We start from the raw sequence: 19753 nt of genomic DNA on the forward strand, positions 1-19753 counted from the left end.
TAGGACAACATGAAACAAACACATTGGAGGGATTGATTAATTAATCAGTGAACCGTTTGCTCCCTGCTGCATGTTTGTTCTCTCTTATCAAGCCACATCCGATAACCTTGATCGTTTAAGGAAAAACGTCCTGCCACAAAAGCAAAGCAATTGGTCACATGAATTCTCAGTCACAATCACAGCAGACGAAGGAAGCGCCTGAAGAGAAAAGAAGAAAAGTGACGACATGGGTCAAGTTCACCCCTGCTCGGAGCACGGCCCGCCCGCCGGGACCTGGGGTCCATGCTCCCCAGGCCGGTGGAACTGTTTATGATTGGTGACAGACCAAGTGCTGGAGGTGACGGGCGGGGATGGAGAGGCTGTTAGTGGTGTGAGAGTTCTGAAAGTGGTTGGTTCTGAATAAGATTGAGAGGGAATCCGACATTGACATTCGAGGTTAACAAAGACGGTTGATTGATTCAATGGCATGAGAGAGAGATGAGAGTCGAGATTAGATGCCATGCTTGCTCTGGTAACCATCTTGTAAATAAACAGCACAGGCCAGAATCGGGCTTTAGATTGGTTCTCGCTGCGAAGAATGCAATGTCGATTAAAAACAGGGCTCGTAGGCATTTCAGTCCTGTCCCCCACTCTTCAGCCGGTAATACCGTAAAACGATCCCTGGCCATCGCGTTATACGTCTCAAAACACACGTCGACACGTAAAAAACACGTCCAAGGATCCCGTCTGTAAATTAGGACGCGCCCCTTCCTTTCACTGCCACTGTAACTCAACTCGGCAGAAGTGAATCTAGCGTTTTATGTCAAGGGCTAGCTCGCAATACCACCCAAGACGTCCCGGCACTAACACGCTAATTCTGGTGCCTGACTTTTTGCTATGGCGCTAATGCGGGGGGTACCCTTAGACCCAACTCTCTGAGCGGGTGGTGTCCACTGTGCCATTGCCTGGAATGAATGAATCGATTTGCCTGGGCACCTCAGACAGAAGCAAAAAGTTGGAGGGTTGCCAAATAAGACCATTCTCAGACATACCCTTACACAAGCCAATTTCTCTCCTGTTTGTTCCTCTTTGTGATCTTCACAACATCCACGTCTTTGTCTTCTTCTTTCGCCCTTGCTTGTGAACCTAGAAATCGCGAGATTAGATCGACGCCTACTCCGTGCGTTATCTTGACCCTTACGCACAACGTACCCGACGTGCCTTTCTCCCTTGCATCGACAACCTCCTGTCCCTTAATCCCCACCAAGACCACGGGAAATCCGAATCTACACGAACCCAACGATTGCCATTCTCTCCCTCTTAACAGCTTGACTCTTTGATCATCGACCTTGAACCTGTTTTTCCAGCATCACGTCACCCAAGACGCTCTCTATCGTCTTCGGCTGTCATACCCTCCTGACGTAAACGAACCGAGATTGTACATACTCCTTTGCGACAATTGTCTTTGTTGGAAAGGCATTGAGAGCAGAGCCTGAACGTACTCTATAGGTCATCTGCAACCGACCGACCACAAACGGGAGACAAGCTGCGCCAATCATTGTTAAATCAGCATCTTACGCAACCAATTCGCTTCCTGCGACAATACCCGAAGGTTGTTGGGCACAGTCCGCGATGAAGTGAATCAGGCTTGCTCATCGTGATCTAAACCCAAGACATGCGATCAATTCGATATGCCATAGACGTCTCGAACTGTGTCCGATCACCCTTTGTACATCTAACATCTGTTTGCGAAACTGAGCTTGCCCTTTGAGGTTCAAGCTGGACTGTTCCTCTGCGTTTGGCTACGCTCCCTACGAATTCGATACCCAATCACTCTTGATACCTAATACCCTCACATCCTCCCACGATGGAACGACCTCCCTCGCGGTCTTCTTATGGAAGAACCGCTTCTCGATCCTCTACAAGCACAACCAATACCAGGGCTACAATGCATACCGCCCATAGCGCTCTGTCTTCGTCACAAGCTCCTGGATCCCCCAATCTATCACAATCGCAACACTCACACCGAATGTACCATGCGACTTGTCAAAGACCATCCAGTACCATTCCCCGAACAACGACACGGACGCCGCGCTTGACTCGAGAGGCTAGCAGCGAGTCAACACGACAAACCGTCATATCATCATTCCTTCAGGAGAAGCTTCAGCAGTCGCGCATGGCTGAGAGCGACAGATCAACGACTTGGTCGCGCAGTACTGATGTGAACTCCTCGGGCGAGTTTAGTCGGAGCCTTGGTTCTCCCATTAAGAATATGGAGGCCGATGGACATCGACCTAATTCTGCCGCTGGAAGTGAATCCAACAAAAAGAAGGGCCTGGGGGTAAAGGATATGGAACAGGTAGGATATTGAACATGGCATACTGTTGGAGCTGGCTAACGGGAAGCAGGTCATATCATCGCTCCACAAGAAGAACTTTGACCTCAAACTAGAACTGTACCACCGCCGGGAACGACAGAAGGCTTTGGAAGACAAGGTCGAAGGCCTTGAGGTGGAAAAGTCACGAGCTGAAGAGATGAACGACCACCTTTCGCAAGAGTTAGAGAAGCGCGATAAGGCAATCGAGGAGGCCGTTGCTATGATTGTGACTCTTGAAGCCAGACTTGAGCAATATACCAAGGAACGTTCCATCATCGAGCAGCTTGAAGCCGAAGGTCAATACGCCGCACCCACGTTCGACCCATGCTACGAAGATCCCCGACCCGCTACTCAATCGCCGGATATAATGAAGCAAATGGGAAGCGGCAAGGCCATCAATCGCATGCCGAGTTTCCTGTCCGACCACAGTGAGACAACGGAGAATCTGCGAAATGTCTATCTTGGCACCAGGGGTAGTATTCTCAGTCTTGCGCAAGTCCCCGAAGGCTCTAATGAAGCTGATAACGGCCGTAACACAGCCCTGGGAAGTCCAAGCCTGAGCGTCTTGAGCGAGAGCTCTTTTGTCAGCGTGTATGGATCCAAAGAACACGATAGCAGCGACATACAAGATGTGGACGAGCCTCTGGCTCTCGATGGTGCTGATAGTCTCCCAGCTCAAGCTAGTACTATCAATAGGCCAAAGACGGCGTTTGTCAAGTCGCATGCCTCACCTAACAGATCAACTCGATCGAACTCTCTCTCGACTCACCAAGCGCAGTTTGATTCGATCAATAATGTAATCGAGTACAGCTCTCCTGCGCGAAAGAGTGATCGAAGCTATGCTTCAAAGAAGGTGGAAGAGCGACCTCAAGGTCGGGATAAGGGTGGAGCCGATGTGTTTACTGGTCGTTCTGCTATGCCCGTCAACCACCGACGTACCAAGGAGGAGAAGCGGGAATCGCTTCGAAGAGTCATCACGGATGCTCCTGGTGGTGTCAGGCTACATGATCAAAATCTGCCACCAACGCCAGACACGATTTCTACGTCTACCTTGCGACGGTTCCAGAATTCCAGCGACACATTGTCCAAGCATCCCACAATGCAACGAAGTCACGGTGCTCTTTCGGAGACTTCTGAAAATGAAGGAAGCATGGGAATGCACTCGGGTGTTCAGCTACAGGAACCCATGCGTGCAGTCAAGGCTTCGGCTCATATCATCGATCTGAACAACAGAGCTTACGCCGAGAACCGGGGAAGGTCTATCCAGCGTCCCCGGTCCGCTGACGAAACTACCATATCGAACCGACGAGGGAATGATTGGGATAGCGACACCGACGATTCAGACGTGGATTCCCTTGATTCCAGCCTCGATATCTGGATGCGTGAAAGCGCCAAGCCTAATAAGAACGGTGGACGGACCTCGCCTGATCTGTTCAGCTTTCCTTCGAGCGCGACTAAGGGCGGCTGGTCGATGGAGGCCATGTACGGCGCTGGAGGTGCAAGCATAGGCACCGACTCTGAAATGATTAGAAATCTATTCCCTGTCCAACAGGAACTCTTCTCGGTCTCACTGCCTCCGCCACCTCCCAATAGGCGATCGAGTCTGAATGCTCAAACAGTAGCACAGCTTAAGATCTCTAACCCGACTCGTCCACCAACCAATCCGAAAGCCTCTAAGTCAGGCCGTAAGAAGGGACATCGGAGGAGGAACAGCGATGACATCCAGATGAGAGCGGAAATGCAGGCTCAAGCACCGCCCGCTGGGGAACAGAAAAAGAACCATTATCCACCCATTTCAGGCCAGCCAGCTCAGAATAAGTTCGCAAAGTTCTTCCGCCGATCATCAACAGCTGCCCCATCCCCGACTCCAACGTCGGAGACTGGACCTACTGAACCACCAAGCAATGGACTCTCCTCAAGCGTTAATGGCGCATCAGGACTTCCACCATGGATCAGCCGAACAGGCGTGGCAGACGACGATCGCGACAGTGCGACACCACCACCAATTATGCGAAGCTCTCGCCATGGTCGACATACCTCGGACGACGTGGGTGACGACTCCATCATGAGCCAGGAGCCAGGTACGCCAAGGATGGACAGGGATACTTCAGAGCAAGTAGATAGCCCAAGAGCGGGAGGCAAGAGAAGGTGGTTCGGTCTTAAAAATAAACAAGGCTAGGAGATATGGACTTATCACGGCATACAATTTGCATACACTGGATTTCTTAGCAGGGCGTCAGAATGCTCACACGCACCACAGCCGAGTGCTGGTATGATATATCACAGGCACAACACAACCAGGCGTTGGATTTTCTTATTCGTAACATGGGCACTGTGGTTTGTTTTCTTGGGCGGATGGATTGGGTGGCTCAGGCAATGGATCAGGGGCGTATCTCGGCATTAGCTAAATCATGATAGCTTGGGAGCATCAAAGCGAGTTTAGCATAGATTGACAGAATCAATTCACATATTCAATGAAGGCGGCGCATGTCACATTTTATGAGGAGCAAAGAGTGAGTTAGCTGAATTGTACTGAGTTCGTTCCGTTTCGCCTTGCTAATACTAGCAGTTCATCATTCGTGCCTCCGTCAAAATACCTCTCTTATGTTCGGCCGTTGTAAAACTAGAGTACAAGAAGAGAAAGTCGTTGAGTCGTCGTGGTCTCATGAAAAGAGTGTTGGTGCTTAAACAAAGTTCCAAGTTCCCTTGCCGCGTCCAATGTTCTTGGGTCCGATGGCCTGCTCAAAGGCAGCAGGGGAGACATCAAGGTCGGTGTCCTTGCAGGCCTCGCAGCGGCTGTACCACATGTATTAGCAATGTTTGTGACGGAAGAGACGTGTGAGAGACTTCCTCGACGACAGTGAGGGTCACGGTACCAGCATCGCCCTGGAGGGTGATGGTCTTGCCACAGACATCCTGAGTGTCGTAGAGGTTGGCACCGACGGCAGCGACCATGTCCTCGACGCCGTGGGTTCCAGCGCAGGCGCCCTGGCCGGGGGTGTAGAAGGTGATGTCGCCCTCGGTGCGCTTGACAGCCGGAGCTGCGAGGACGAGGGGAAGAGCGAGAAGGAAGAGCTTGGAGAACATCTTGAAAAAAGAGTGTTTGAGCTTGTGGTGTAGAGAGTGTGATGTGGGTGTGTTGAGGGAATGTAACGTGCTTGAAGGCTTTGGTTGTTGAGCTTGAAGGAGTGGAAGTTGTTGATGATGAGGGAGGTGGGAAAGTCAGGAGAGGAAAAGACAGGTCTTATATAGTTGAAGATTTGGTGGAGAGACAATGATTCACTGCCCTCTATTGTGTTGGTGGAGGAACAATAGCAAATTATTCACATACCGCAGCGCGTGCTGATTTACTCGAACAACTGGCAGTGATTCACTGCAGCACGCGTAGTCAACGGAGAAGTTGCGCGTGTAATTGGATTGTGAGTTTCTGGGGAAGTGTTTCACTTGGTGGTTGTGGGGATGTGTCAATGTGATGCTGTGCTACTGTGCTGACATTAACGTGTGGGGAGGTTGTGATGAGGAGGGGATATAAAGGAAAAAGATGATTGGAGATTGGACCTTGTGAATAGAGATGAGAGTGCCGTGATGTGAAGCGGCTTTGGAGTGGTGATGTTGTGATGCTCGTACTCTCTTGAGGGGTGCTACTCTAACTGTTTCTGAGCTGGGGCAGAACCATTTCACATTGTGGACAGATGAATTGTAGTGCTATATGGGATAGAGCTGTGTTATCATGAAGCCGAGTACATACAATCTTCTCAATGTTTCAAAAGCTCTCTCTCGCCATCAGACCATTGACCCGATCCCTCTTCTGCTACCGGGTCCCAATCGAGTTTGTAGCTACACTACTATGCATCCAAAGACTACTTGGACGCAAAGATGATGGGCAAGACTCACTTATTCTCCTCTGCCATAGACTATACGATACGATTGACGCGCGGACAAGTGACAGCAATACTCATCAACGAAGACATTATACGAAGCGAGCAGCGGGATCACGATAGCACCACCTTCTGCTACGACTTCCACAACATTCACTCTATCGGAGACAGCAGAGCTTGTTGTTGGTGAGTACGGTCGCGGTGCTGCGTTGAACAAAGGGACTTGGAGAGTTGTTCGAGCCTTATTTGCGGATCGAGATGTGGTGCGAGAAAGACTTGATGCTGTCTGACAGATGGAGAAAGGGGAGACTAGAAAAGACCCGGGGAAACGTGAGAGCGATCGACGATTGTTCGGAATAGTGTGTGTGCTGAACTATCCTAGAGCTCTTATGGAAGCACACTTCTCGACTCTCGTTTTGAGATGATGGGGATGCTGATATAACGATAGCTCATGGCTTGCCACGCTTTCTATTATTGTATTCACACATCTCCTGGAGTTTCCCCTTCGTGTTGGCAGGAGACTCCAAGTTAGGCCCCGGCCCCTGGCATGAGATCCACGCACAAGAAAGCTGTGTAACACTACTGCTTGCTCGTTCAGCTAATCAGATCAGAGAGACTGGGAAGTTATTTTAACCACGAAAACGGGGTGCAGATGGACTCGAGCAGAGTGTATATGAGTGCAACGAGAAAAGGAAACCCCGCGATCAGAACTGTGAGTGCTCTGGGGATACCAAAATTCTCAAGGCTCTTGCATTGAGGTGAGAATACACCTCTAAAAGAGCCCGTTGTTGATAGAACTCTCTCTTGTAATGAGGCCTGGACTTCTGAGTTCTCTACCGTCCGCTGGATGCCATAAAGTGAGACGTGGGAAGAGAACGTGGTCTGAGGTGTCTCGGGAGAGAAGACGGGAAGAGTTGGTGGTACAATTGCTGACATGCGTGGTTGTGCTACACGAAACTGGGGTTGGTGTCACGGTATTGGAGGGCCTCAGGGGACGATCGGAACATCGCGATACGCGTTGTTTGTTTCTTTTTACGGCAACAGAGACTTTGAGATCTGCTATCATAGTGTGGTCAAGTCTAGAGTTGACAGAGCATGTTGTCGACGGTCAAGTTTGTTTGTATACTCGAGAGGGGGCATCTATCTCAATGGTGATATTGGAACACAATCTGAATGCTGCAGTGGCGAGGCCCCCTTCGAGCCGGGGAGAAAAACGCGCACTTGAAACGTACTCAACCCCGGCGCAGAGCTGAGTTCAGCCCTTGAACAACTCCTTGCAATCGCATCCCGTCATGCATGGATCATTTCCGTTTCTACCTCGTAAAGAAACAGCCTCAATATGCTCAGACCAGGCAAAACGGCTGAGGATGAGACATCTCGTGTTCGCAACAACGGCCAACAACCCAAATATCCAAGCTTATAAGGTCCTCGACTTCCCAATGGGAGATATCACCAGGGCAGAGTTCATCTGCTTCATCTTCTCGCCATGATGGTGTCCTTACTCCTCATATGCCTCCACGCAGCTCTTGCTCTCGCAGCCTCTACTTCACCAGCTAATACCTCAACTGTTCTGAACAACTGTCTTGCCTCCAAGAAAGTTCCCTACATCCGCCCCAACTCACCCCAATGGACCCAAGAAGCCAGACCTTACAACCTTCGTCTGGCCTACACTCCTGCTGCTATTGCACTGCCTACCACTGTTGATCATGTCCAGGATGCCGTCAAGTGCGGTAATCAGTACCAGGTACGAGTCAGCGCCAAAGGTGGCGGCCATAGCTATGGTTCCTTCGGCTATGGAGGCGAAAATGGCCATCTCGTAATCGTGATGGACTCCATGGACCAGGTTACGTTGAACAAGTACATGAGTTGTAACATCCAGGCTGGTGCTCGGCTTGGACACGTTGCTTCTGAGTTGTATAAGCTTGGTCAGAGAGCTATTCCCCACGGAAGCTGCCCAGGGTAAGAACGCACTTCGATCAACTACGTACAAAGACTAACAGAGCCAGTGTTGGCATTGCAGGCCACGCCCTTCATGGGGGTTATGGCTTCGCCTCACGAACATACGGTCTCACACTCGACACTTTCATCGGCGCAACCGTGATTCTTGCCAACGGAACACGAACTTACGCTGCAGATGGAGAAGGCGGAGATAACCAACTCATGTGGGCTCTTCGCGGCGCAGGATCTTCTTACGGGATCGTGGTTGAACTCGACTTCCAAACGATCAAAGCCCCTGATACAGTCACGCCGTTCAGTATTGAACTTGATTGGGACGAGAACCAAGCTGTTGAGGGATTGATTGCGTTCCAAAAGTTTGCAGTCGACGCACCAAAGCAACTGAATATGCAGATCTACATTGGGCCATCGGGGCAGACCATTCAGGGTGTTTACTACGGAACAAGGACGGCTTTGAATAACGCGCTCAAGCCTCTTCTTGGAGACATTAAAGCACAAATCTCTGCCTCGAGCACCGGAGGATGGATTGAAGGATTGAAGGCCTATGCAAATGGCCAGAACCTCGATCAAAGACGTCCATACGATCAGGTCAGTATTTGCACTCATACTTATTCTGTTTGCCACTGACAACTCCATAGCACAGCACTTTCTGCAGCACAAGTCTCATGACTGTAGCCCTCACCCGGTCCCAAGTCAAGTCGTTCGTCAAAACTCTCTTCGACAACATCAATGACCGCGATGCTCGACACTCATGGTACATCCTCATTGATCTCTTCGGCGGTCCCAACTCAGCCATCACAACAGCCGGTTCCACCAACAGCGCATTCCCTCATCGTGACAAACTCCTCCTCTTTCAGTTCTCTGACCACGGGAAGTACGCTACTCATGCGAAAAACGGCTTCACGCTGCTCAAGAGATTCAGAGAGAGTATCACCAAGACTATGGATGATTCTCAGTGGGGCATGTATGCGAACTACTTGGATACGCAGTTGGATAATCTGGATGCCGTTGAGCAGTACTACGAGTTGAACTTGGGCAGATTGAGGGAGCTCAAGAGAACGTATGATCGGAATGATATGTTCTGGAACCCGCAGGGTATTCGACCAGCGACGAGAGGTTGAGAAGACCACGACTGTAGTGCACTGGAGGAGACCGGCATTGCCGTTCTTTGTACATATCTTCAACTTAACCTTGTCAAATAGCTAGAACTGTACCGCACTGGCTAAGTATCAGTTGCGGATGGATGTTCCTACTGTAGTTCTCCATATTGATGGTCTATCGAGAAATTAGGAGTCTAATCCTGCTTATCTCGCTGTGGTGTAACATTCAGAACGTATGTGATCAAGACCTCAAGGCCTATTTGACCGAGAAGATACTCCAGAGTCAGAACTGTCACCAACGCTCTATGATCTTCGAATCTTGAACCTTCTTCAGCGTTTCCACCATGGCGGCTCTATACCTTGTGGAGGGGCCACCCGAGCTTCCTCATGAAAGATGCTGACACTCGAAGAACTAAACCAGGAAAGAGAAGGATGGCTATCAGATAGAACTTGTTCGAGACCAGGCAGGAGAGCAAAGCTGGCAGCAGAAAACAGGAAAGCAAGGACATCACAAGAGGTGAAGACAACATCGAAGGTAGGGCTTTCAGGTTATCTCTTTTTCTTCTACAACCTGAAAAGAGTCATATTGTTTACTAAAGCTAAGTTTTAAGTCTATTGTGTTATGACCAGGTGAGATAGGACTGCTTACGAGTAGTTAGACGAATAACATGGCTTTCTTCTGGCATCTTTCCATTTCTGTCGTGGGCAATCTCCAAGAGCAACCCACAGGGACTCTACCCTGATGTCTCATATGTTACTGTTGTGGAGATGAGACTGCATATGCCGAGCTAGCTGCTCGATGCCCACTGTTCGTTGCTGCCCTGGACTCGTTCGATCTCTCTTCATCCTCACGCAAAACATGGACTCGCAAGGCGTGATCGACTTTATAAACGTCCAAATCCACGAGTTGACGGCATCAAATCTCCCTTTATGGCTTTTGAATCTAGATCACAAAGGGATTTGTAGAAGCGAAGATATCTACACGGAGTTAATTGATCGATATCCCTTGCACCTTGCCCCAGGACTTATCGATATCCTCCACACGTTCAAAATTCTATCTGAGGAGCTCTTCACGAATCTGCCTGGCATACCTAATAAGGCCATTTAGGGAGTTTACTGTCTGTAGTTTATAAAGCCAGGCTGCATTCTAAAGCTTTACTATAGGTCTAGTATAGATGCAGTCTACAAAGTTAAATCAAGAATTAAGTCTTATAACCCTAATGGCAGAGCACTTCCTTCTTTTGGCAATCGGGCTTTTAATAATGGCTATATTCTCTTGCACTCTGGGCCTCTATGCTGGATATCGCTCCCTGAAGATGGCGATACACCGCATTTACGTTCTCGGCTGCTCCTCTTAAAGGGATACTTTACTGTCATATTCCATGCCTGTTTTGTAATGGCCTCGGATATTTACCTTGCGGAATTCATTATCTGGCCTCGAAAAGATGCCTCTCATTCGCCCCTGTGCTCTCATTCGCCCTGTCTGATCTATCTAAGTATGCAGCCGTGCGTTCGATGTCGAAGTCTCCGTGACACCAGGGTCAATGCCTGAACCACTCTAACAACTCCTATGGGGCCATCCCAGCCCGCCCATCTATACTTCCCAGGTCAGCTCTCTCGAAAACTGTCAGGCAAACTGTCACTGTCCTTTCACTCCGGAGACTTTTCTAAGGTATGATGGATGGTCTGGAGAGTGATTTTGGGTCTTACTTAGCGTCATCATCCATGAGACGCTGAGAATAGAGCAGTACCCATCATTGAAAGCTTTGCCTGAGTGAAACGGAAAATGTTGTCGACAAAGAGCAGCACATTCTGACCTTCTTCACGGAATTGCTCAGCCAGCGTAAGCTATATTTATAATCAGTGAAAGTCCAAAAAGCCGTGTCGACTCGGAAGCTGAAGCTGCGATGGCAGAGGCAGCTCGCCGCTTGTGTAAGGAAGTTGCCAAGTGTCGGTCAAGAGACCGCTGATAAGGGAAAGGCTTGCTGCATGGAGTACAGTGGAATTGGCCGCTGGTTCTTCAGGTTCTGAGCAAACATAGATAGAGGAGCTAACTGCATACCGGCAGCTCGTTTTGCGTGTTTTTCGGTGTTCAGGTGTGCATCAGGGACGGCCTGGGTTTGAAAAGGCTCCTCGCATGTGGCATACACAAAGCGATTTGTGGATTCATTCTTCTCTTAGACTTTCGTAGCAATCTTTAGGACTTTGTCGGGGTTCTTCAGACTCCAGGACTTCTTATCAGGAGTAAAGCGCTGCTTGTAACCGATTGGATCTTCGGCACGTCGTTTTGCGCGGTGCCTGCGGGATTTCTCCAGGTCGATATCGTGGGCTCGTTCGCGGCGTAGAGCAGCGTTGATGTCCAGTAACTCGGGTGGGAGGTGAATACCCCCGCGGATTACTTCTTTGAGGGCGTGGGGAGAACTGGGAGCTGGCCCAATGCATGAAAGCCTTGGGATAGGGTCATTGGGGTTGATGCTGCCGTTCGATGCGCAGACCAAGAACTGCTCCGAGGAAGCCATGAATGATGGGTTGCAGTAGAGGGTTGTGTTGAAAGCTTTAGCGTAACTTTGAATCGAGTGGTCCAGATCTCGAGGTCCTTCCATAGGTTTGTCACGAGAAAGCAGCTTCTGTACACGGACTATACAATGTACTGTCCATCCAGTTGGTGTACCTCGTCGAGAGCATCTGAGGTAAGGAATACGCTCCATGCGGCGATGGCAATTTCTATATGTTTGCCTTCTTTGTAAGTATCACCTATCGAACGGGGGGAAAGAGTGTCTCACTGTTCTGGAGCGAGTTTATGTCGGATCCGCGAACCTCGATCTCCATTCGCGTGACAAACATTTGACACGCGGCTCCTTAGAATTCAGCACAGAACGCATAGCCATGGAGAGCGGTGATGTGACCAAAAGAGCAGTGAAAACCGGCATGGCAGAGCCACAGTTATCGCAGGGCGCAAGAAATTCGTCGGAAAGGGAGTCGTAAGGAAATGGGCTATTACCCGCCTTGCATTTCTGATACGCCATGTCTCGCGCTCCAAACGATGGTGAGTTGATTGCTAAATTGTATCATGAGCGGAATTCTGGGCAAAGCCGGCGATGAAGAGACTGCGGACAGACGAAGAAATGGTGGTTGACCTGTACAGATTGGAGAGGTGAAGAAAAGTGACTGACTGGCGTTGCGTGCCCCTTCGGCACGCAACCAACAACGCCTGAGAAGATAACACCACCATAATATCACGAGAACACCTGACAAGGTTCAAAGAATAGCATCAGAAAATATTCGCACAAAGGCCAGACTAATCGAGATCGGACATGATGGACTTGCTCTCAGCCAGGCACCTACTCACCTGTTTGAAGATTGCATATCTTACCACAAATTGATGTACCGCTATCTCAAGAACCTGCACTGGCTGATTGGGCAAAGCAGAAATGCGTCGGATCTCTCCCGCAAGATTGAATGTAGTATATGGCCATCTAACATCGGCCAACCGTCTGTTTGGCCTCGCCTTTGGTCTTGGCCAGAGAGCCATGTCGAAGAGCATTCGAGGAGCAAATTCACCACGGACCTATGATGCTGACTGATGTACTGAATGGCATCTGCCGTGTTACAATACGAGTCTACCATAATTTATTTTGAGTGTGGTCACATAGGTTTGTAGTGCTTGAGTGAATTGGCGACGGCCCAGGCGCCGCTTCAATCGAGGTTTGAGAGGATCAGTACTTTGCAGTCATGTCAAAGGAGTTAAAGGTTGCCAGCGACGTTACGAGAAGCCATAGAAGGAATCTTGTCAAGTCAGCCAATACAAAGCCAAGCTGTTTGGCTTGTTTCGCTTAGGCCAAGACAGCTTCAATGATGTATTAAATCACACAAATCGCCACATACTCGACTACAATCATTCCACGTCTTCTATTACACATCTATCATAAACAAGTACACATAATTCATCTCGTATATAAATCTAATTATTTTCAATCATCGTCTTCAACTCGGCAAACTTGACCGGCTTGGGCAAAAACAGGTCCACGCCCGCCGACATGGCATCCAGCCTCGCATCCGCGCTCGCCAGCCCCGTCAGCGCAAACACCGTCGTCCGCGGAACCTTGTACTCGGTCTCGAGCTTGCGGATCCTTTTTGTCGCCTCGATGCCGTTCATGACGGGCATGCTTATGTCCATCAAGATGTAGTCGAAGTGCTTCTTGACGGCTGCCCCTGGTTCTGCGTCGCCGATTGTCGACTTTTTAAACGTATCGACGGCCTCTTCTCCGTTCTCGGCCTCCTCGTAGGAGAACCCGCACTTCTTCATGAACATTGTTAGGAGGTTGAGATTGATCTTGTTGTCGTCGACGAGTAGGACGTGTGCCTTGCCTGACATTTCTGGTATTTTTGTTTTCGTGTATTTTGCGAAGACTTATTGTTCACCTCATTCCTGAACTCGTCATTACTCTCCTTCTTTTCGTTATTCTGGCCATTGTTCCGGCTATCGTTTTTGGGGCGGCTCTGTTCTTCCTTTCCTCGGGGTAATGGCGACGTAGTAGTCTCAGCCCGAACGCGTTTATTGTTCTTATCTTGATGTAGTTTCGAGTTCATCTGTTCTGTTGCGTCCTCTCTGTCCGGAGTGTTCTGCTCCTTTGACTGTTTGCCATCTGTCTGCGCACTCTGGATGGGGTTTCTGTTGTTATCGTCTTCTCTGACCTCCCCAATCCTGTTCAAGCATCGGCTGAATACTTGGGCGAGCTTTCTGGGGCCACATCTAAGTATACGTTAGCATCCATATAACATTGCGTGAGGCCATGACTTACGGTTGTGGAATGACTTCAACCACATCTGATAATCTGGCTAAAGCCTTACTCTGAGCTCTCGATATTTTTGCCGCTTCCTCTTCGTTCAGACTGATGATGATGATAGGCGCTTTCTTATTGCGGCGTCCGTCTATCGCGGTCTCTTCAAAACGCTTCTCGAGAGTTTTTGCAGAAGGAGGTTCACAATAGAGATAGAAATCGGCGTTGGGCACATCCGTATCTACCTCTCTTGCAGCCTTCATGTTGAACCAACTTGAGAAGATTTCCATCAAGGCTTCGTTGCGCACCTCGACTTGTTTGGTAATGGTTCTCGAGTGGAAGTCCTCACTTGCTTCCAGGAGCACCAAAGATCTTCCCCGAAGCTGTTTAACCATGGATGCCATAGGCTCTTCCGGCTTCGGGTTCTCTTGAGGAACCGGCTCGAGACGGAGGCGGACTTCAATCTCAGTACCCTTATCCTGTTCCGACTTGACCTCGAGCGTTCCTCCAAGTGAATCCACAATCTGTTTGACAATACTCAAGCCCAGACCAGTGCCAGGTTGAAAGGAATCTTCCTGGCTAAAAGGAACAAAGAGACGATTCTGTTGAAAGTCCTCCGACATTCCTTTTCCGGTATCCGTGACTCGGATCAAGACATCTATTCTAGAATCGCCGCTGATCTCTTGTGCACGCACCGAGACAAGTACAAAACCTAATGCTGTGTACTTGAGCGCGTTGCCGAACAGATTCATGACGATCCTTCGAAGAGCGCCAGGCTGTGTCTTGACCATCCATGATGCCCTCGGGCTAACATCCAGAAGGATTGATACAGGAAGGTCGGTTCCAGGCTCTGGAGCTCCTTGGCTATCCTTGCCGCCCAATATTACATCGTCTTGTTGCTTCCTGGGAAGCCTTTTGAAGTTGTGACCAGTTGCCACAGCGTCGACAACCTCCTCGACAAGAATGGAGAGATCTACTGAAGCCGTCATATTTAGACTCTCCATGGAATCAGAAGAGAGGCTAATGACCTTGTTGTGTTTTGCACCTTTTCGCAGATGTCCGCTGCCGAGATTGTTTATCTTGCTAAAGTCTAGTACGTGGTTCAAGGTATCGAGAAGTGTCTTGCCACAGGTCGCGATTGAGTTGACGAGGCCGGCTTCATACGAGTCTGTAACTGCGTCTTTGAGGAATTCAGCAGCGCCTAAAATTCCATGTAGCGGACTTCGTAATTCGTGACTCATACTGGCGATGAATGTAGTTTTTGCTGCTTCGTTCTTTCGTGTATTTATTCGTCCGACTTGACTGGTGATGCTGTTGCCGAAAGCTCGTAGGTAGGAAAGGTCCTCATCCAAGTTCATCATGCGACCCGGCACCGACGTCCAAAGGAAACATCCGCCAACAAGTTTATCCTCGACGTAGTCAAACAATGGCAAAAAGACAACGGCTTTTGCCCCAGGAATCTTCTTAAGGAGTTCCTTGTGATCAATCTTCTCTTTGCGCCGCTTGCTTCTCCCCCCGGCGGGAGCAGGGCTACCATCGCTCGCACTATCGTCATCAGACGAAAGACCGGCCCCTTCTTCTGTAAACGTAAACGTCTTTCCTTTAGGAAAGAGTGAAAAGTATTTCTCGAGAGTTCCGATAGAGAAGGATGGACCTTGCTCGAGGTCTAAAGGTTTGCCTTTATCTGCCAACGAGTAAGCAAGAAGCTTGCAGGGTCTTGACAGCGGTGATGTCTCGGAGTCGGAGCTCTCTGTGCTGAAGGTATCGGCCTCTGCAGCAACTTGCGTACGCAGCCCGTCCGCGTTCGTGGCACCACCCTGCCCTACCTGTACCGCTCGGGTTCGATGCTGAACGTTGGAGGCTGTGGCACCGAAGAGCACAACTCCATCGGCGAGAATTGCAGATCGTAGGTTATCGGCCGCTCGATGGTACATTCTTGATAAACCGTCCGTCTGTGGCTTGTGCTTGCGAGGCGGTGACGTAGCTTTCTGAGATCTTTGGTTGGAGTCAGGATCAACCTTGCGCATGGTGTTGTGCAAAGAGGAGCGTCTCGTCGCCGTTATAGTCATGCCCGGGGGACGTTTGATAGAAGGTCTCTGAGGTTGATCCTCCTTTGACAAAATAGGATCGTCACTTGAGCAGCCTTCGATGAAGGTGGCTAGTCCGCGAACGATGCGCTCGCCTTTGAACCTGTCAACACGGTCGCGTGCCCATTCTAAATGTTCAGTGATAGCTTGCGCAACACTCTGCATAAACTTCACGTCCTCGATCGATAGTCCATCGCGCGGTTGTTCGTCTGAAACAGCATACGCTCCGACCTTGTATCCCTTTCGTGAGAAGATGGGTACACCAGCGTAGAAGCGCACACCTGGTTCGGATTGGACATATACACGCGATTTGAAGCGATCATCGAGGCGACAATCGGGAACGATAAGGCCAGAGGTAGTGTATGTTTTGCCATCGGGATCGCGACCGGTGCATGTATTGTGTAGGCAGTGCTCGCAAACAGCTTCTGGGCGGGAGAGAATGGAGGTTCCCACTGCAAGTAATTAGCCACGAATAAAAAGGAAGGAGCTGTGTTTGTCTCAACTATAGAGATCGTCCAACCTACACCATAAATCACTGTTATATTCGGCTATTTTGGAGTCTTTCTTGTCGCCCGTCGTATTTGCACCTGGTTCTTCTTCGAGTGATCCCAATCGCAGATTTCGCGTGGCTTCGGCGAGAATGTATTGATTAGAAGAATCGATGAGCGAAACCATACAACGCTTCACGTTGAGACGAAAGACAGCGAGTTGCGCAAAAGCCGAGAGCGCTTTGTCGGAAGAGGGCTGAGGCGTGTGTGCGTCATTGATCTGAGATGGCGCGCTGATGCTGTCGACGCTTCTGGCGACCTTGAGAGAGGATCCTTGGGCTATCTGCCAGCTCTGAAAGTAACCCTGCACCTCGCGTTCGCGTTGCAGCTCTGCAGAGCTCGACATTGTATCGTGGTATGAGAAGTCATGTCATGTCTTAGGTTGGCTTATTCGTGGGGATGATGCTGGAGAGCGGACAGCCCAGGGACTGGAGGTAGGTGGTAGCCGCAAAATTTGGGTGGTCCCCCCTCTGTGAACCTGGTGCTCATTGCGTCATAGTTGCCTCCAACGTCACCTGGAAACGGTCCGTGAACTTGAGGTTAGGCGATTCTAGAATAGGCGCATCGCCCCAGAAATCGAGAATTCGCCTTCTTGTTGGCCAGTCTTTTTCATCTGGACCCGAAAATGAGGTCACGCCAGGCACCGTCACCAAAATAACAAGGTTAGAGATCGGTTAGCGGTGACCAAGAGATTTCCGAATGTGATTCAGCCATCTTGTCTTTCCCACAAAGTTCCAGGTTCCACGTGCTGCTGTGCCCGTCTCGATTGAGCTTTTCCTTGTTTGTTCAGTTCATGCATTCCTTGCCGAGTCAAGCTTTGCCAAGCGACAGGTTGGCTGGTTGCGGGGAAGAAGCCTTCTTTATATGAGAATACAGTTAGAAACTCAATCTCCAATATCGTGGGAACAATCGCATCGGCAAAGTTTAGATCCGCTCGGTGCAAGCAATTGAGAGCAGTCGGCAACTTCGTACTCCGAAAACTCCGGCCCCAAATTGCCAATTCAGGAAACTACATCAAAAGTCCCTGGAGAATCCTCCTTGGAGATAATGATGAGCCATCTCCATTCGACAATATCTCAGCATGTAACCCCAAAAATCCTACAGCGAGTAGTCCCATTTAATCAGCACTTTATTCGCCAAGCAGATAAATAGACCGTAATATCGCATTGTGTTTTCGCTTTCTGTAAGCAATTGCTTGTTTGTCTATCCATTATTTCCCCTCAAAGAATCATCATCCTCAACGTTCAAGATGGCACCCACCACTACTCACACTGCACGATCAATCCTTGAATCATTCTACGATGCTGAGCGCATTTACATGGCTTCGCCACCTGACGAACGCGACTTCAGCGGTATGGCAGCATCTCTCTCGAAAGAAGTGCGCCTCAAACAATCATCTGGGCTACCATACGCTGGCGAATACACTGGACCTGATGGTTTCCAGCAATGGGCAAAAGCTATGGCCGACTACTTTGACAAAGTCGATGTCAAGAACCCTGAAATATTCGAAAAGGAGGGCTCGAACCGCATCATCTCGCTCGGTTACTTGCATCTCAAGGTCCGCAAGACTGGGGAGGAATTGAAGTATCCTCTGTGCCAGGTCATCCAGGTTGATCTTGAGGCTGGGGTTATTAAGAGCATCATGCCCTTTTATTGGGATGTGTACGCTCTGAACAAGGCTATTGGTTATACACCAGAGTTGTAGATTTCAGGCAGCTGACCTGATGAACATGATGGCGATCGAGCCAAAGGTTGGCTCGATTATCGTAAGGAGTGAGAGTAGCAAAACAATTATCAAAATCGAGTATTTCTCCCCCGACGTCTTATTTATTGGCTAGAATCTCTGGCTTCTGCATAAGTCTGCTAATTAATGGCATCGAACCTATGGTGGAAAGTTCAGTTGAGATGTAAAGATGTGAAGCTGATGCGAGATGCGCTATAGATAGCTTGTATAACAATATAGTCACATTACATAGTAAATTCAGCGACAGAAGAGAAACTACTGATGATCTGCAATAATCTTATCACAGTACTCCGCAAACTCAACCGCAGTCCCCGTTCCTCCCTGCTCCTCTGACTTGAGATTCTCCAACAAGTCAGCCCTAGGGCTCGGATGAAAGCGACCCCAAGGCAAGATAAACCTCCCTCCATCCTCAATCTGCAAGTCCGGCGAGAGACCAGACCATAGGTTGGTATAAGCGCCGAACTTGGCATGATAAAGAAGCGGCGAAACGATATAGCCAACAATCGACGGCATGTGGCGAAGCAGGTTACTGTGAAGATTCCCGGGATTGTGACAAATGCTGAGAATACCATGAGAGCCAATCTGATCTGCTAGAACCCTGGCGAGGTACCAGTTTCCTGTCTTTGAATTTGTATAGTTGACTTGCTGGTCTTTAGATGGATTGATGACTTCTTCCATCTTGACTCCACCCTTTGGAACAGAGAGATCTGTGACGATGGAGGCCGTCCAGATTACTCGAACTGATGCTGGCGGCTGGCTCTTTGCCGTTTCTTTCAGAATTGGTACGAGAAGCTGCGTGAGATACCAAGGCCCGATAGCGTTCGTTGCCATACTGAGTTCATATCCTTGAGCTGAGACCGAACCAGCTGGAGGGTTGGAGACTCCTGCGTTGTTGAAAAGGACATCGAGCCTGGACTCTCTCGACTTGAAATCTTCTGCCGCTGTTTTTATGGAATCCAGGTCATCGAGGGCTATCTTGAGAAAACTCAGGCTGCCGCTTGCATCGGGATATTGTTCCTTGAGTTGTTTGATAGCTGACTCTGCTTTGTCTTGTGATCTTCCAGCGATGTAAACGGATCCGCCAGCTTGATAGAGCATACGACTCAATTCGAAGCCCACGCCGGAGTAGCCGCCTGTCACAATGAAGACGCGCCCATTCTGCGCGGCGAGGTCCTCCTCCGTAAACGGTGGATTCGGGGGAAAGAATAAAGAATACGTATTGCCCATTGTAATTATTCGTCTCAGATGCTAACTGTTAGCGAGTAATGATCTTGGCGGCTTCGTTGAGAGCGGGGATAGACTA

At 49.5% G+C, this 19753-nt stretch overlaps 7 protein-coding genes; 3 read left to right on the forward strand and 4 right to left on the reverse strand.

Annotated features, from left to right (window-relative positions):
* Positions 1–1846: 1846 nt before the first annotated feature.
* On the forward strand, positions 1847–4535 carry FFUJ_09940 (uncharacterized protein; the record flags this gene model as incomplete). XM_023568102.1 has 2 exons in its annotated part: positions 1847–2338; positions 2388–4535. 2 exons carry the CDS (start codon positions 1847–1849, stop codon positions 4533–4535), a joined length of 2640 nt encoding a protein of 879 aa, XP_023435451.1.
* A 505-nt stretch (positions 4536–5040) lies between these two features.
* Positions 5041–5443, reverse strand: FFUJ_09939 (related to rasp f 7 allergen; the record flags this gene model as incomplete). XM_023568103.1 has 2 exons in its annotated part: positions 5041–5152; positions 5193–5443. The coding sequence occupies 2 exons, from the start codon at positions 5441–5443 to the stop codon at positions 5041–5043; spliced, it is 363 nt and encodes a 120-aa protein (XP_023435452.1).
* A 2280-nt stretch (positions 5444–7723) lies between these two features.
* On the forward strand, positions 7724–9311 carry FFUJ_09938 (related to 6-hydroxy-d-nicotine oxidase; the record flags this gene model as incomplete). XM_023568104.1 has 3 exons in its annotated part: positions 7724–8193; positions 8241–8778; positions 8829–9311. The coding sequence occupies 3 exons, from the start codon at positions 7724–7726 to the stop codon at positions 9309–9311; spliced, it is 1491 nt and encodes a 496-aa protein (XP_023435453.1).
* A 2156-nt stretch (positions 9312–11467) lies between these two features.
* On the reverse strand, positions 11468–11998 carry FFUJ_09937 (uncharacterized protein; the record flags this gene model as incomplete). Its single annotated transcript, XM_023568105.1, has 1 exon — positions 11468–11998. The coding sequence occupies one exon, from the start codon at positions 11996–11998 to the stop codon at positions 11468–11470; it is 531 nt and encodes a 176-aa protein (XP_023435454.1).
* Positions 11999–13251: 1253 nt separating this feature from the next.
* FFUJ_09936 (related to histidine kinase) lies at positions 13252–17052 on the reverse strand (the record flags this gene model as incomplete). XM_023568106.1 has 4 exons in its annotated part: positions 13252–13667; positions 13736–14043; positions 14093–16610; positions 16683–17052. 4 exons carry the CDS (start codon positions 17050–17052, stop codon positions 13252–13254), a joined length of 3612 nt encoding a protein of 1203 aa, XP_023435455.1.
* Positions 17053–17955: 903 nt separating this feature from the next.
* FFUJ_09935 (uncharacterized protein) lies at positions 17956–18411 on the forward strand (the record flags this gene model as incomplete). The annotated part of the gene is made up of 1 exon (XM_023568107.1): positions 17956–18411. One exon carries the CDS (start codon positions 17956–17958, stop codon positions 18409–18411), a length of 456 nt encoding a protein of 151 aa, XP_023435456.1.
* A 294-nt stretch (positions 18412–18705) lies between these two features.
* Positions 18706–19677, reverse strand: FFUJ_09934 (related to light induced alcohol dehydrogenase Bli-4; the record flags this gene model as incomplete). Its single annotated transcript, XM_023568109.1, has 1 exon — positions 18706–19677. One exon carries the CDS (start codon positions 19675–19677, stop codon positions 18706–18708), a length of 972 nt encoding a protein of 323 aa, XP_023435457.1.
* Positions 19678–19753: the final 76 nt, after the last annotated feature.

The sequence above is a fragment of the Fusarium fujikuroi genome, chromosome FFUJ_chr09 (genome assembly GCF_900079805.1).
Source record: "Fusarium fujikuroi IMI 58289 draft genome, chromosome FFUJ_chr09".
Taxonomy (NCBI): Eukaryota; Fungi; Ascomycota; class Sordariomycetes; order Hypocreales; family Nectriaceae; genus Fusarium; species Fusarium fujikuroi.